Genomic DNA, 17196 nt, shown 5'->3' with positions numbered 1-17196 from the left:
AAGTGGGAGAACTTGCACAATTGGTGGCTGACTAATTACTTTTTTGCCCCACTGTAGATCATTTTGTCATAAGAGAGTCAAGAATGCAAACATATCACAGGCACATTTCCAAGGGTGACATGAATTATCTTTATTTCAATCAAGAGTCCGGGACAATATCAGAAACAATCAGTAGTTTCCATCTGGAGTCCTCTGCAGGCTATGCCTCCGCTGCTAGGTGCAGGGTTGTTACACTGGCGGCTCCGTGTCTTAGACCGCTCCGCGCAGGGTGACCACGAACCCCAGCAGCTCCAGCTGCCGTCTATGCCTATATCTATTTGGGACAAAGCTCAAAAGGTTAAACCTCCCCAACAGCATGGAAATGGCAATATTGTGGAAATGAAATAGAGATGTCAAAGCTACAGGTGAAGGCTTTTATCGTGTAGGCTTGTGTTTTAATTAAGAGAATGACCTGGTCTTTGGGTGATCTCACAACCCAGTCCACTGTAGCCAGATGGACACACACACTCACACCTGGTGCCTGGGGGGGGGGGGGGGGGGGGGAAGACATCATCCTCATCATCACTATCATCATCATCTTTCGTAGTTTCATAAATCTACAAAGTATAGCTGGATCGGGGAGGAAGTCCTTTAAGCAGGGGGCTGGAGGGAGGGTGTTTACCTTTGAGAACAGCCAGTCCGTTGTTGCGGCAGGGGGCACAGCGGCAAGAGCTGCTCTCCTCCAGGTATTCAGCCAGGGCTCTCCTCAGGTTCTTCTTCAGCGAGTTAGCACTGGAGAAGTCTCTGGCGGTCACCAGCTCATATAGCGGCCGCGTCTGTCACACAGACAACAACAACAATACTTTAACATCATCACAACCAGCTCAGGGCTGGAGTTTGACAGACTGGTAGAAGACACCTATAGAGGAACCTTTGGGAAATCTGAATGAGAGAGAGAGAGAGAGAGAGAGAGAGAGAGAGAGAGAGAGAGAAAACGAGAGGTGCATGAAGAGAGTGATAAAATAAAGAGTAAAATAGTGGGTGAGATAAATAGAAAGGACAAGTCCCAGGTTGCTAAAGAGAAGTGAAAGAGAATATAAAAAAATACTAAAGTGTACTAGAGAATACTACAGTACTTTCTATAGAATTCTGTAGTAAACTGCAGTATTTTGTAGAACTATACTACACACTACATTAATTACTGTAGTATATACTACACGACAGTATTAAATTTGCATATAGCCTGTCCATTCCCCTCCCCCATATCCCAATTTGTGCCACCCGTAAGTGAAAAACCTAAGTATAGACAATATACTGTGTTCCCTACAGGTTATAAAAAAGATTAGCTCTGAATTAGCTCTATCCATTTAGACCTCAGTTCTACCTACTTACTTACTTACTTACCTACCTACTTCCTATATATCTACTTACAGATTATGGAAAATTTGCTCTTTCAGTAGTTTTCTTTAAGGACAAAACCCCCACAGTTTTGCCAAAGATAGTACAAAGAAAAAACTCTAGTAAATACTATAGTAATGTCTGCAAAAACCCTACAATAAATACTACTGTACAGTATAAACACTACAATAAATACTACTGTACAGTATAAACCCTACAATAAATACTACTGTACAGTATAAACACTACAATAAATACTACTGTTTAGTATAAACACTACAGTAAATACTATAGCACATACTAAAGTTTTTTTTCCTACAGTATTTACAGTATACAGTAAACTGTAAAAACCACAGTATACTACAGTCATGTCTGCAACACTGCAGTAAATACTATAGCATTAACTGTCGTGTTTTTGCAGACTTTAGACTAAAGTCTGCCAAAAACACTACAGTGAACACTACAGCAAAGTCTTCAAAAACACTACAGTGAATACTATAGCATTTAACCATAGTATACTATAGTATTTTTTCATGTGGGTGTAGAATGAGAGGGAGTGTATACAAAAGAGACTGAGATAAATGGAGAGAGAGACAGCATTCCCACCACGCTGCGGATGAAGTCAGGGTTGTAATGCACCGCTTCTCCCCACAGTCTCATCAGTTGTGGCGTGGGCAGCTTCTTGGCAGCCAGCCAGGTGATGGACTCACTGTCACCCCCCCGAACCACCGCGACAAAGTCCTCCACCATGCTGCCTTTCACTGTGTCCTCTAGAGGAGGAGGGAGACGGCGCGGAGAGAGAGGAAGATAGAGACAGTTAAAGAGGAGGAGGAAATGGCTATTTGTTCTACAGTACGAGACAGAAAGAGAGACCCGTATTGCCGGTGATCTAGATCCACTCCTCACCTCCCATTTCATTGAGCAGACCATCACAACCACCTCCCTCGACCCCCACAGTCACATACACTCCCTTGATGTTGGCCCCCACCTTCAGACCTATCTGCACACAGTTCTTGTAGGCTTCCAGAGAATAACCTAAAATGGGAGTGGAGATATAGTAGAGTATTACTACTGCCATTGTGATATGGTACTTTATTTCATTTGTCCATGGGTAGCTGCTGTGAAGTGAAATGTCACCCTAAGGCCCCGCAGTGCACTAGCCTCTTTGCATGGAATAGCAAAGCATCGTCGGTCACCTGTCTTCTCCAGCTTCTCCTTGTCCAGGATGACCGTGTACTCGTAGTCTCCTCCCAGGGTCGCCTCTGTGATGTAATGGGTGCCATAGTCTCTGTAGATCTGTCTGTACTCCCCGTAGTTGTAGGACTGGGGCAAGGCACGAAGACGCAGGAAGAACTCCGGGTGCAGCATCAGATCCTCTGACTTCAGGATGTATCGGGCCAGTTGCAGCTCTGCCTTGGCCTGGACAAAGCTGTTTTCCTGTGGAGGGGTGGCGGGCAAAGGGGCGTGTCAGGAGGGCTTGGTTACTGAATGTGAATGACCCAAAACGTTGATTTTGGGGTGAATTGTGCCTTTGTGTTGTTCAGAACACTGCAGATAGAAATGTAATAAATAGAGCCGGCTCAGTTCCCTACTTTACAAGACAGACAATCATATCTGTTCTACACAATACATTTCTATCGGGAACATTCTGTAATGATGCTCTCTTCTGAACAGACCGGTGTCTCACCTTCCTAGAGGCGCGGCGTATTTTCTTCTCTGACTTGGAGTATTTGGAGTCAGCGTAGTTGAAGCCAAACTCGGCCACGCCCGGCACGGCAAAGCCAATGGACACCGTGGTCTTGGAAGAGCGCTCCGTCATGGTGTAATGGACAAACTCAGAGTATGACTCGAAAGACTGCAGCTTGAAGTCGTATGTGCCTTTGGTCTGTGGCATACAAGAGAGAAGTAATGTTTACATTCACTACAGGTCACAGTCACACACGTACTGTAGCAGCAACCCAGTTATGAATAAATGTATCCTCTATACTGCTCTTAAAATACCTGAAATCATGAAGCATATTGCTGAGACAACATGTCTGTATTGTCCAGTTATATTAATCATTACAAATGTGGTAGTGTAGAAGAAGGAAGGATGCATTTTGGATGCATTCGATTAGGGCCTTTGCTAATGCTATAGGTTATAAGGCTTCCTACCTCCAGTGTGTACTGCTGTAGGTTATAAGGCTTCCTACCTCCAGTGTGTACTGCTGTAGGTTATAAGGCATCCTACCTCCAGTGTGTACAGCTGCAGGTTATAAGGCATCCTACCTCCAGTGTGTACTGCTGTAGGTTATAAGGCTTCCTACCTCCAGTGTGTACTGCTGTAGGTTATAAGGCATCCTACCTCCAGTGTGTACTGCTGCAGGTTATAAGGCATCCTACCTCCAGTGTGTACTGCTGCAGGTTATAAGGCTTCCTGAACCTGACGTCCTGGATGTAGTGAGGCAAGCAACTGCCTGCGTAGTATCTGTTGTCAATGACCACTCCCTCTAAGTTACTGTTCAGTATGTTGATTCTACAGGAGAGAGAAAGGGATTCACTTTCACATAATTCCAGCGCTGATGTCAATGTGTACGCCGAGCTCAAGTTTTTACTCGGCCCACAGTGAACATGCCTCACCCTTTGGCCAGGTTCTCGATGCCATGGTACTCCTGTGCCTCCTGCTTGCAGGCCTTGTTCACCTTCTGACAGCCCTTCTCATCTGACCAGTCCCCACAGTCATCATCCCCATTACAGCGCAGGTCTATAGGCACACAGCGCCCTGGGAAGACACACAGGTCACATCTCAAATCACACCACATTCCCTATGTGGTCCTCTAGTTTTGTTTCAGAGCCCTATACTGGCAGTGCACTTTGTGGAGTAAAACTTTTCATTTGATATACAGCACTTTTTAAAATTCCACACAGACATCTAGAAGACATGCATGGGACTAAGCCGTGTAAAAATAGCAGGCATATAGTTCTGAGATCAGAGGAGAGAATACCAGTGGTTAGGATTATTAAAATCAGGCTTAACGTTCGGGTTAAGTTGGTGGATTGTGTGGAAAGAATACCTGTGTAAGTACAGAGGAAGCCTTCACACAGAGGTGTTTCATCATGTGTACAGTCGTAGCGAGATGGAGGGCTACAGGGCTCCACCTCTTTGCCCTGGACATGACAGGGCTCCCCGCCAAACTGAGATGGCTGGACAAGCTTAGCATAACGATACTGGGGGAATGGCGATGGAGAGGGGAGGGTGAGAGAGAATAAAAGACAATTGAAAACAATTTGAATGCTACAGTACAACACCTAAGTGCCCACTTACTGTACAGCTATTAGTCACAGAAAGGTTGCATTACCCAGTCTGCATTACCTAGTCTGTGCACAGAATGTGAAATACATCCCATGTCCGTTATGATATCAGAACTATCTTTTCACTCTCTCTTTATCCGTGTCAAGTGGATTACAGACAGCAACCTGTGCCACTTACGCTATACTCTCCACTAACAGGTTTTATCTACCATCCTCCTCCTCATCATCATCATCATCATCATCCATTTATTCCTCCTCCTGCTAATATTCACCCTCTTCTTCCTGCAGACATCGCAGCGCGTCCAGGAGGACCACTCTGATTGTACACAGTCCACCGGCTGCACGGCGACCTGAGTCCCCACAGACCGAGCCTCACGGACGCCACTGGGCTCCTCGCCACTGCCGGCTATGGCAACATCACTGAAACATAGGTCACCATAACTCACAGCTCACCGCACTGCATCAGCCTATTATATTAGTCAAGCAGGGTACGACGGGAGGAATCATCTGTGTGTTGATGTGATAGAAAATCATTATGGTTTCAAAAAGGTGGACTTCTTTGAAGAAATATGCACACACACACACACGCACACGCACACGCACACACACACACCTTGTGGGGACACACAATTCAGCCACATTCAAAATCATATATTCCCTAAACCGAACTTAACCTTAAACAATACCCTAGCTCCTAACCACAACCCTAAAACTAACCCTAGCTCCTAACCCTGATTCTAACTTTAACCATAAACCCCCTAAAAATAGCATTTGACCTTGTGGGAACTAACAAAATGTCCCCAGTTGGTCAAATGTTTGTTAGTTTACTATTCTTGTGGGGACTTCTGCACGCACACACACCATTTTCTATTCTCAATGGACTTTTGCATTGATTTAAACAACCAACAATTTAAATCCAGAATAATGTTCCCTCCCGTTGTACAAGGCCTCCATCTAAAACCTTACCCATAAAACCTTACCCATAAAACCTTACCCATTCATTGCAGTACACCCATAAGTGTACTGCAATGAACCTCACATTAAGTCATACAATGTCTGGTATTGACGCTTGTCGAGGACAGCCATTGCCCTTGAATCTCTATCTTCCACACACAGACTGAATTAAGGTCTTACCGGAGTAGGAGCAAGCACAATGCAGCACAGAGGAGGCAGTAGCCTAGGCCAACGGTAGGCTTCAACAAGGACACAGAGAGCATGGTAGTTGTGGTGGATCTGAAAAATCTACAATAAGACGGACGCACAGACCTGACGAGACAACAGTGTGTTCAGCTGTGTGTGTGTGCGTGTGTGCGTGTGTGCGTGTGTGTGCGTGCACTTATGCATGTGTGTGTGTGTACATGTGTGTTTGTCCGTGCGTGCGTGTGTGTTCAGGTATCTCTGTCTGTGTGTAAACACACACTGATCAATACAAGCGGGGGCATGGACTCAATGTTAGGTTCAGACCGTGAGTCTGTTACGGGAATGTCGACTTTCATAAGTCAGGTATTAGGAAACTCAAAGCACACAGATCATGTTTGGTGTACAGTACATTATGTTGGTCTGGAGATCTCCCAGACTGTTTGTTTACCTTCTTTGACCTTCATCAAATGACCCTTGACAGAAACATCAGCTCCACTCCACACAACATGTAGTGATTGCTTATAAATGTAAAAACAAAAAGCTATATTTGAAATAGATTGAGGTCAACTTCAGTTAAAATGCTTCATGTAGGTTTGTGTTGGTGGATATATGCCATTAACAACACACAATTACAGAGTCATGTACGGTTGGCAGAGACATGGTAGAACACCTTTTAAAATGGAGGAGGTACTATCTCAACAGCATTAAGAATGACCTCGTTTCCATTCTCCATTTCAAAAAGCTTTCTTCTGCATGTGCTGACTGGACAGGGCCCAGGTAATAGCAAGAACACAGCCCCCTCTGTTGGATCCATTGAGTTGGAACAAAATACATGCAGGACTTATTTCAGGGTCGCTGAAATGACCAGGTGTTTTCTTAGAAAGCACACCGTGAAATGGTAATTCGACAGCAATATACTATGAATGACCATTTTTTTTGTTGCGTTACCCAGTGTTACAAATGGCTGACGCAACATACAAAGTTCAGGAGAAAACGGTGAATCACATGATCTTTTATTTGTGACTGAACAGTGGGCATGAGTAGCACAGTAGATGGGACGAAATATACGTACAAAAAGTCCTCTTTCTCTTTTCAAGACCGTTCGGGGATTCATAAATAAAATGGGACCATTTCCCTTAGCTTTTTCTTAGACGAGCAGGGTTACAGTTATTATCATCATAGTCTAGAAGTAAATAGTAATCATATTTATATTATTTCATAGCCGTATAAAGTCTCCACGTTTCGGCCATTTGTAACTCTGTGAAGCGGACAGACCTACAATATGCCCCAAACCCTCAGTTGCATCAATGAATTGTGTTACTGAAATACAATGACAGGACGATGTAACAGTGACAGGACAACAAAACCTGTCCAACTGATAGTAATAAGGCATAGTAATGCACTCTGGAGTCTGCAGCTGGATGGGCCATCTCAACTAGCCTATTGGTTTTGTTTCCTGGAAACCACCTAGATATGTCTAGCAGAGCTGGGTTCAAATACCATTTGAGATCATTGCAAATTGTTTAGCTGTGCGTGATTGAGCTTGCCTGTTGCAATGGGGCCAATAGGAAATTCCCAAAATGCAAACCTCTGGAAGCAGTAGAGTAGATGAACATTGAGTTGGAAAGCAAAACATTGAAGTGTGAGTAGTACACCTGTCTGGAAGTCTAAAACAGCTAAGAAACAAGGTTATGCAGGAGATCCAAATCCCCCCCCCACCCCGCCCCCTTCCTCCCCTTCCCTCTCCCCCAGGTAAAAGTGACAGTGACTTTATTAAGAAATTAGCCTGTGGATATTTTGTTGTTGTTGTGTGACTTCATTTTCAAAAGAGTGAGTTACGTCACACGTAGGAAACAGGCATCATCGCTTTGATTCAATGGCTAAGTAACACAGATGCACAGTTCATATGTCACAGACCGACCAAACCCAACAGAGAAACAGAAAGAACAAAAAAGAACAAGAAAGAAAATGCCAACAAATGCCAAGCAAACGTCCAGATGATACAGACAGAGGTGCTGGTAGGGCATTGCTTTAGAGTTGAGAGCCACAGGTAGGCAGTGTCAGAGAGGCAGATGACGGACCTATCTTATGGCACAGAGATGCAGGTGTACAGTCGGGGCCTTGATGAAATCTTATTTACAAAATAGAAGTTTGGCAAACAGGATTTATATTTCGGCCGATGCCTGAAACATTTTTTTTTGTTACCCTAAAAACTCTCAGACGCATCAACTCGGTAGTCGCAGCTTACAAATGGCAAATTATATTTTTTTATATTTTAGCTTTGAAAAGGGAGCTACAGAGAACAGTTGTCTCGCAGTCGCTGTTGCGTTTGGCTGGATCCACAATACAAAGTCTGTTCATGCAAATGGAACAAGTCAGTTCTTTGAAAACATTTGGGAAATCCATCTGTTCTGCACAATGAGTCCTTGCAGGGTACAACCCCAAAGGACACCATTCCTCATCAAAATACCTAAAAAATCATCAGAATCCATAGAACCCAATCCTCTTTCTGAACTTGCAGTGTGATTGGTTCTTCCAGGTCACATGATAGATTGGACGTCTCCTCCCACTGACCTGTGGCAGAATGTTGTCACGGCAACGGCCTGCTGCTACAGTTTCAAAGGTCACTTCCTGGGAGAAAAACCTTCCAATTGGCAAAGGGAGAAAAAAGACAAGGTTTGTCCATTGTGAGGAGTGTGTTGTGTTGTCCGTCTCAAGAGAGAAGCCAGTCCTATGGTACTGCTACTTTAGACTGCCAATATTAATAGTCCCCAGAACAAAACAGTGATCAGTGTAATCCAGCTATGTGGAGAGACACAGGAGTCTAGAGTCTCTCCTCTCCCTCTCAGTCTGCTGTTCTCCTCCTCCTCTCCTCTCTTCTCATTTCCTCTTGTTGGTCATATCTCTGGGCATAGAGAGGGTTCTTCTCCTGGAGAGGGAGGGAGCCGCATTAGAACACATACACTCGTGTGAAATATGTGCAATTATGAGCCTATGGACAGCAGGTGGCAGTATTGTTCCTTACTTTGATCATACTTAATCAATGCAGCAATGTTCCATTTTACAACGTACTACAGAGCCATAATAAAATAAACCTTTAAACGAAAATCACGGCTCTTCCATAATTGGCTGAGGACCATTTAGCTGCAAGGACACAGAGAGAGAGAGAGAGAGACTAAAAGACAAACAAGAGATCTGTGCCTCTGAAAACACACCAGACAGACAGGCAATAAGAGCTGAGCGGTAGAGTGTTGTTAGACCAATCAATAAAACAGAGATGTTTTAAGCAGCCTTAAGGGGATACAAAAGGTTAGAGAATAGAACAGGAGAGGATCGGAGAGAGGGAGAGGGGTGGGATGAGGAGATGAGAAGAGAACGGGGTGATAGAGGAGAGTGGTAGGAGAGTAGAGAAGAAACCCACCCAGAGTCCCAGTGTTCTCTAGCTGTCTTCCTGCGGACAGGTCTGGGCCTGTGGACAGTCAGATGGAGCATCACTGGAAGGACAGGGAGACCGAGCCCGGTTGCATGAGCCCTAGGTGGAAAGAGGGAGAGACAGAAAGAGAGAGAGAGAGAGAGAGAGAGAGAGAGAGAGAGAGAGAGAGAGAGAGAGATAGAGAGAGAGTGGGAGAGGCAGTAATTTTGACTGCATTTGAAGCTAACGTTTATATATCTCTGCCATGCCCCCTTCCGTCCTTGACTTCTCCTAAGTGCGTTTATTTAACACGTGTACGTTGTTAGAGTGTCGATATCACTAACAGAATATATGTGTTACAAGAGGACATCGTTCCCTCCTCTGGAGCACCAGAAAGGTGACTTTTTCAAACACATCCTCCGACAGAGTCACATGCAGGTAAGATGTTTTGATTCCTATATATTGTATCTGAGGTTTCCAAAAACACTTCCCTTTGACAAATGACTCTCAAAATTGGAGAGATGAGCCCTATTTCAAAATATCCCTTTTTCCAAGAATAACCCGCTGTTCCATGCGCTCCCCATGTGAGCCCGCGGTAGCAGATAGCCTGCAGTAACATAAAGTCCTGAAAATGCTATTGTGTTCTTTGAAATACATTTTTTTCCCCCGAATTACAACGTTACCCAAGACCTTTATAAATACAACCATAGGACTTTTTTCCCTCTTAGCATAAATCAAATGTTTTTGTTCGACTGATGCAGTCAAAATGGCAGGCGAAGTGATAAAACGACTATCTACCAACCGTTTGATAGCTCATTATATCATGATGAAGCAGATTAGCTGAGACTCACCGAGTCATCCTCCCTGGTGCTGGGGTGTGTGGCCTCTGTTTCGATGGGGGAGTGGTCTGTGGGGGGATCACTAGCCTGGGACGGGGCGGAGTCTGAGGACGAGCCAGGTTGGGGGGCTGGGGTGGACGCTGCAGAGACAGAGTTGGTTGTTGGGTGTACTGTACTCCTTTTCCCCCACTTTAACCGTGTCTTAAAGCATTGTACATTATCCAGGTGGGTATAGTTAGGGTTTGGTTAAAGGGAAACTAGACAAAAAAAACACAATATTTGGGTATTTTTTTCATTAGTCCACTTTTGATATTGTCCCAAAATGTTTTGCATGTCAGCGGTCAAGTTTCAAGAAGCAAAGTGCCACTGATCATATTATCATGACATGCAAAATGATGCATTTTGTATCATCATGATGATGTGGCCGGTGGATTTTCCCCTTTAAGGTTTGGGTTGGGTAACTTACTTGTTCTGTATGAGTATGTGCAACTATCTAGTGTAAATGTAGAAAAAACTGGCTATAGGTAGCATTTACCTGAGTCAGTGGAGGGCGAGGTGGACGTGCCTGGACTCAAGGTCATCCGAGAGAGGTCAAGGTCACTACAGCTGCCTTCCTCTTCCTGGGTTGCGGCAGATGATGACTCCAGGCCCAGCTGGCTACAGACCAGGGTGTCAGGGGGCATGTTCACTAGACCGGGCGTCTCACACCTCGCCATCATGACAAGGCCAACGGGCGTCTCACACCTGCCCACGGCACCAAGACCCATTGAAGTAGGGCTCATTGGCCTGGGTGTGCCACACCTGCTGCCCACCATGACAAGGCCCAGCGAAGAGGGGCTTTCGCCTGCGTCAGAGTCCCCACCGATGCTATGCTGCTGCTGGAGCAGAACGGGGTCCATCGTCTGATGCTGGGGGCTGGCGATGGCCGAGGAAGGGGTGGAGGAGAGGTCACCATGGGGCCCCTGGGGGCCAGGGCACACGGTGGTGATGGGCACCATCATGGGGAGGTGGTGACCCCCCACGCCCACAGCCTGGGCAGGCATGTAGGCAGCCATAGCGGCCCACTGCTGCTGGGTGGCAGGGAAGATGTTGGCCTGGCTCCAGATGACGGGCTGGCCCCCAGGGAGGACCTGGGTCACCTGGAGGGGCCCTTGCACCCCAAAGGCCAAGGTCTGGGCCTGGCCAGCGAAGGGTCCCTGCTGGGCCCACTGGGCTGCCTGGACTGGCCCCATGGTCATGTACCCTGAGGGGACAGAGGTGGGGCTGAAGGGGCCGGTGAACATCTCTGGGGGGTGCTGGGGCTGGCGGTGGCTCCTGCTGGGGTCCAGAGTGTTGGCCGGGGACGGGGGAATCTGGGGGGACATCATCCACATACACGTCTGAACCAGGCACCTATCCTTTCACTGCGGTCATTGTGATTATTCATTTATTGTCTTTTTCTATTTGGGGGTCAATTGAACCATCTGTTCACACAGAAATCAGAATACAAAATGTTTTCCAAAGTCTTACTGGTCTTTAGCGGTTGTCATGACTGTGAGTTTCTCTATTATCCACACAGTAGTTTGACTGCATAACAACGCATTCAAATGTTGACACATGGACCTCCCGAGTGGCGCAGCGGTCTAAGACGTTACTACAGACCCGGGTTCATTCCCGGGCTGGGCAACAACCAGCCGTGGCCGGGAGTCCCATTGGTCGAAGCACATTTGGCCCAGCGTCACCCTGCTTAGGGGAGGGTTTTGGCTGTGGGGCTTTACGTGGCTCACCGCACTCTTGGGACCTCTTTGTGGCGGACCGGGTGCCTGCACTCTTGGGCCCCCGGTTGCCAGTTTAACAGTGTTTCCTCCGACACATTGGTGCGGCTGGCTTCCGTGTTAAGGAGCGCGGTTAGGCGGGTCATGTTTCGGAGGACGCATGACTCAACCTTCGCCTCCCCCCGAGCCCGTTGGGGAGTTGCAGCGATGTTGACGCATAATATTTCAGCACCGTCATTGCAGACATGGTTAAACGGGCAGAGTCTGTCTAAGCAATAGGGAATGGACAGTTACTCACCGAGGGTGGAGTTGACATATCTCCGAACAGATCAAAGTGGTTGATGTTCTGTGGTGGGGCAGAGGAACAGGGACAGAGAGGGAGAACAGTGACATTTCACGACAAAACAAAGGCAGACTTTCTAAGTCATAACACATTCTATTACTCTAATAGGGTGTGTGCGTGTGTGTGTGTGCATGCGTGATTGCGTGTGAAGAGAATTGTACTGAAGATGCCAAGAAACAACTAGCTCTCCTTTCATTTCATTATCAGAAGATGGATCTAAAATGAATCTCTCACGGTGCTCTATAATTGGCTATTCAGTCCAATCAAAAGAACACTGATTAGATATTATTATGTCCGTCTCTACCTATCAAATCAGCCCCAATAGTCCCACAATGCATTACCATTGTGATTCCTTTCAAACACAAGATAATATTATATGATTAGGTAGGATTTGGACGGTTTACAATATACAGGTAACTGCCAAAGTAAAGGAAACACCAACATAGAATGTTTTAGGGCATTTGGCAATACCACAAGCTGCCAGAACAGCTGCAATACGCCTTGGCATAGATTCTACAAGTGTCTGGAACTCTATTGGAGGGATGCAACACCATTCTTCCACATTCAATTCCATCATTTGGTGTTTTGTTGATGGTGGTGAAAACTCCAGAATCTCAGATAAGTATTCAATTGGGTTGAGATCTGGGGACTGACACACACACACACACACACACACACACACTTTACACACTCTTTGCTCCTTTGAGACCCCTCTTTCAAAGTCACTGAGATCTCTTCTTCTAGCCATGGTAGCCAAAAGAATGGGCAACTGGGACATTTTAATACATGATCCCTTGCACGATGGGATGTGAATTGCTTAATTATCTCATCTGCTTTCAATATACTCTGTATCCCTCATTTACTCAAGTGTTTCCTTTATTTTGGCAGTTACCAGTACATTCACCACTGTGTTCCCTGAACCCAATGAATATATATACACTTCTATATATTTACCCACCGAGACAATATATAACCTGACCCATATAGCAGACGTGACCGTTCCTACAGCTACTCTCATACCCCCCCCCCCCCCCCCCCCCCTCCCCCAGCCATATAACTTCAGCGCTCTAACAGTACAATTACATTTCAGAGGAAGTAGGAAGGAAGGACATAGGTTCTACAACTAGACTATGAAATGGGTAAGTCGCATGAAATGTATGTCCTAGACTGCAGGGGCCATGCACAAGCAGACGATGTATCACCACGGGAACACACAGGGGATTTGCATGCTATAAATAAAGACACACACACACAGACACGAAAAGAAGAGCGAAAATGAGAGGAAAACAGCAATCAGTGTTGGTGGAGGGGGGGGGCAACATAACATTGTCTATGTCCTGTTTGAAGTGTGTGTGTGTGTGTGTGTGTGGGGGGGGGGGGGGGGGGTCTGATCATATACGGTACATATTGTTGTTGTACATTATGGCTTGCTCTTACAGTTCTATGTATCCAGTAGGAGCAAGAGGGAGGTACAGTAGTTTGTAAAAGGTGGGCAGACATAGGTTATAGTTATACTGGGTCTTTACCTCAGGCAGACAGGCAGAGTGACACACACATCAAGCTATGGGGGGATCTCTCAGTAGAGCTCCAACTGAATGCACAGACAAGCAGTAACTCTTAAGAGATATGGAAGCAGCGTCGGCAGCTATTGATACAACACCAGCTAGCATGATGTGTTTTTGGGGGGGAGATAGCAAGGGGGACAGGATAGCTATCATGCCGAGTTGATATGCTGCTGAACTATCAGCACAGAGAGGAAGCGAGGCGAGAAAGAAAGCCCACTTTCTTCTTATGGTTTGTTTCAGAAGTCAGGTGGACGTTTTCTTCCCTCTCCATGTAAATGTATTGACTATTGCATCTGACACGGTGAAAGGACAGAAAGAGATATATTTCCAGTTTTGCGCAACCAAAAAGTGAATCCATGATATGTCTATTTGTTCTGGTCCAAAATGAACCTTGCTGTAGATAATATAGTGGTGAGACTGGAAATGACAAAAGCGTTTTGTCTTTATTGAATAAAAAGACGGCCTCTTTGATGTCTAACAGTCCTCTATGTTTAAAATCCTGTGGAGGATCTGAAGCAAAGACACCTCCACTGGATTTATCCCAACAACTGACGTCCCATCTTAGCTAGATGGAATCATGTATCTGTTGGGGCAGACTGTGCATAACAATACAATATACACCCCGTATAAATGACGATACATATTGCAATATACAATATCATTGCATCTTTATAACCTTAGATACTGTAAGAATATACTTAGACCTGACGCTTGATAATTTCTTGCCCAAGACAACTGATATCAGACTGCACAGGCAGGCAACCACTGCCTTCGAGACACACTGCTGATAACCAGTCTGTGGGTGTACACGACCACGTCTACGTGTGTCGGCGAGGTGGTTAGGGGTCCAATAATTCCACAAGGTCACACAGACAGGGGTTCATAAATGGACACTAAAGAAGAGGGGAGTTTTCCTTAGTGAGGGAATGAGAGGTTTGCCAGTGGAGGGAGTGGACGAACCAAAAAAACAAAAACACCTACAGTCATGAAATGGCGTTTTGGGACGTCATAGATCCCTTCTCCCTTCTGCTGACTGGTAGCGGTAGGGACCTGTGTTGGAGGTCGAGTCAAAATGAAAGAATAAAGTGAGCTTTGAGCAACACCATTTTACCAAGGTTGAGTAAGAAAGAGAAAAACGTATTGATTATTCAATGATTCCTTTCTTCTGCTACAGCTGACACACTCATCATTTCAGAAGGTGTTACTCTGGTCTGCAAAGGGTTTAAAGGAAAATGTTATGCAAATTCTACCGTTGCACAGCTCTTGAATCAACTCTTATTTAGATCCATATTGATTGTAAGCAATGCTGTAGGATTGTGTGTGCTACTTCCTTGTTTTGACATTAAGACGGCACAATTGTTTTTCTCCATTTGGATCACATTCAACTAGAGGTTTAAATCTGTGGAAACTGACAACGCTGGAGCGCTTGCCCTCTCCTCTCTTTTGTATATTTTCCTCACATTAATCTATTAACCGGAGTGAACAATATGGCCCCTCTCTCTCTCTCGCTTTCGGCTGGCTGACTTGGAGTTGGGCGGAATTTTCTTCTCGCCTATTGATCTTGTTTCATTTGGAGTTCAAATGGCATGGCAAATGATTCATTTCGACTCATCTTTCATCTTCAGAAAGGAAGAGGAGGAGGAGGGACGAGGAGGAGGGGGGCGAGGGTGGAGGGAGGGAGGGGGAGGTGGACAGAGAAGGGAAGAGGGGTAAGGGAGGAGGGGTGAGGGAGTAGAGAGGTGGGGGAGGGAGGAGGGGGACCAGATTAAATCACACTCTAGGTCCCTAGAGGCTCCTGTTGATCCCTTGAACTGATCTGGAAGGTCAAACCTCTGGATGTCTGCAGGGAGCCCACATAGACTCTAGAGAAGCCTGGATGAATTGGTCTGCCAAAATAACTAGCCATGACTGCACTTGAGATGTTATTCTAATTTACATTAAGAACATTGTGAGTATACGTTTTTTACCCAGAGTGTACTGCCCTGCTCTCTAACAAACAGAAATAGTCTAATGTAACACAACGCTCTGGGTTGACTACCCTACAAAAGGTATGGAAGGGGCGGGGCTTGGTATTGTACCTGGTAAACGCTCTCCTCTGATTGGTGGCCACGGAGGGGCTCATGTCCAGCCTCAAACACAATGTACTACAACAGAAGTAGCGGGCGGGGGCAAGAGGGATGGAGCATGTCGAGATTAACGGAAAGAGAGAGAGAGAGAGCGATCGAAAGAAAGAGATAGAGTGAGAAAGAGAGAGAGAGAGAGAGAGAGAGAAATAAGAGACAAAATCCGGAGAAAGAGAAAGAGAAAGAGATAGAAAAAAAGAGTGTGAGAGAGACAAACAAGGAAAGAAAGAGAGAGAGAGACGATAGAGTGAAGAAGGAAGAGGAGAGAGCACAGTAATTGGTCAGGCAGTAGTTCCAGGTACTGAAGAGGTCCCTCCACCAACTTCATCAGAATACTGCTCCACCTCTCCACTACCACCTAGACACAGAGGGGCCAATCCTGACTCGAGATCCGCGTTTGTAACCTAGATGATTTACACGAAAGTCTGAGTTAGTTACACGCACGGATCCCAAGTTTGGATTCTGCCCACAGTCATTGGACTCTTGTATTCGAAACAAAACAAACGAAAACAGTCACTACTACTACAGAATTGCAAATTAAAACTTTTTTTTGGGGGGGGGGGGGGGGGGGGAAGCTAAAGGGGAAAACAACAGAAATTTGGAATGAGTTGGGGCATATCCACTGAACATTAGCATTCAGAGTAAGGGTTAGTGTTGTCTGTATTCAGTGTGAGCAACAGAGTAGAGTATCAGGTTCAGCCAAAAGCAAAAGGGGAGAACAACCAGTCAGGGTCAGATAGGTCTTTAGAAGAAAATCAGAACATATACACAGGTCAACTGAAAAGATATGGTTCAACAACACTGCAATGGGAGAGTCGAATGGTTGAACAAAACCCGTCTACTGTGATGGCTGGTCTACTGCGTATTACTGAGATGGTTTGGATATCATGAATCATTAATTCAAGCAGATCAGCGGCAGATATTTACATTAAGGATTAATTGTTTCGTATTCCATAGAATGAATCACGTGAAAACACTGTCGCCAGTAGAAGCTAGAGCGAAAAAGGTCCCATGGGGTTTCATCGCTAGGTCTGATGGGCCGCGTGTCGTGTGGCGACGTACCTGGTAAACTGGATCGTCCACCTCGTCCTCCAGAATGGTCTGCGTGATGGTTGAAGAGAAGGAACGTTTTACATAACAAGAAGAAGACGGATACAGAGGAGAATAGAGCAAGACCATATGGATAGACGAATAGAAGTACAGAGCGAGAACAAAAGAGCATGCAAGGGCGTCAGGTGTGAGCAATCAGCCATTGGCTTAGGGGAAAACAGGCGTTTTCTATTAGGAACTCAGTGGAGAGTGCCTAGTCTTAACATATTGTGCCTAGTCTTAACCTATTGTGCCTAGTCTTA

At 45.7% G+C, this 17196-nt stretch overlaps 2 protein-coding genes across 5 annotated transcripts in view; both read right to left on the bottom strand.

The window, feature by feature from the left end:
- Positions 1-105: 105 nt before the first annotated feature.
- Positions 106-5868, bottom strand: c8b (complement C8 beta chain; the record flags this gene model as incomplete). The annotated part of the gene is given in 12 exon segments (NM_001124607.1): positions 106-313; positions 452-520; positions 662-815; positions 1984-2147; positions 2284-2412; positions 2574-2814; positions 3065-3262; positions 3760-3892; positions 3997-4138; positions 4431-4584; positions 4941-5088; positions 5803-5868. Coding segments are annotated over 12 exon segments (1753 nt in total), but the record flags the coding sequence as incomplete, so codon positions are not given.
- Positions 5869-6803: 935 nt separating this feature from the next.
- LOC149970721 (disabled homolog 1-like) overlaps positions 6804-17196 on the bottom strand; it is a 76602-nt gene continuing 66209 nt past the window's right edge. The window contains exons 7-14 of one of the 4 annotated variants that reach the window (XM_090225385.1): positions 16907-16945; positions 15800-15865; positions 14703-14771; positions 12112-12159; positions 10595-11411; positions 10072-10199; positions 9230-9340; positions 6804-8737 (exon numbers count right to left, since the gene is read on the bottom strand). In XM_090225385.1, the coding sequence (XP_090081511.1) occupies positions 9248-9340; positions 10072-10199; positions 10595-11411; positions 12112-12159; positions 14703-14771; positions 15800-15865; positions 16907-16945 (1260 nt within the window). In that variant the 3' untranslated portion in view covers positions 6804-8737; positions 9230-9247. The remainder of the gene's footprint in view (positions 8738-9229; positions 9341-10071; positions 10200-10594; positions 11412-12111; positions 12160-14702; positions 14772-15799; positions 15866-16906; positions 16946-17196) is intronic. The other 3 variants (XM_090225386.1, XM_090225387.1, XM_090225388.1) reach the window with 3 other exon arrangements.

The sequence above is a fragment of the Oncorhynchus mykiss genome, chromosome 28 (genome assembly GCF_057628025.1).
Source record: "Oncorhynchus mykiss isolate SJ-2025 chromosome 28, ASM5762802v1, whole genome shotgun sequence".
NCBI lineage: Eukaryota > Metazoa > Chordata > Actinopteri > Salmoniformes > Salmonidae > Oncorhynchus > Oncorhynchus mykiss.
This window is presented reverse-complemented; position numbering and strand designations above follow the sequence as displayed.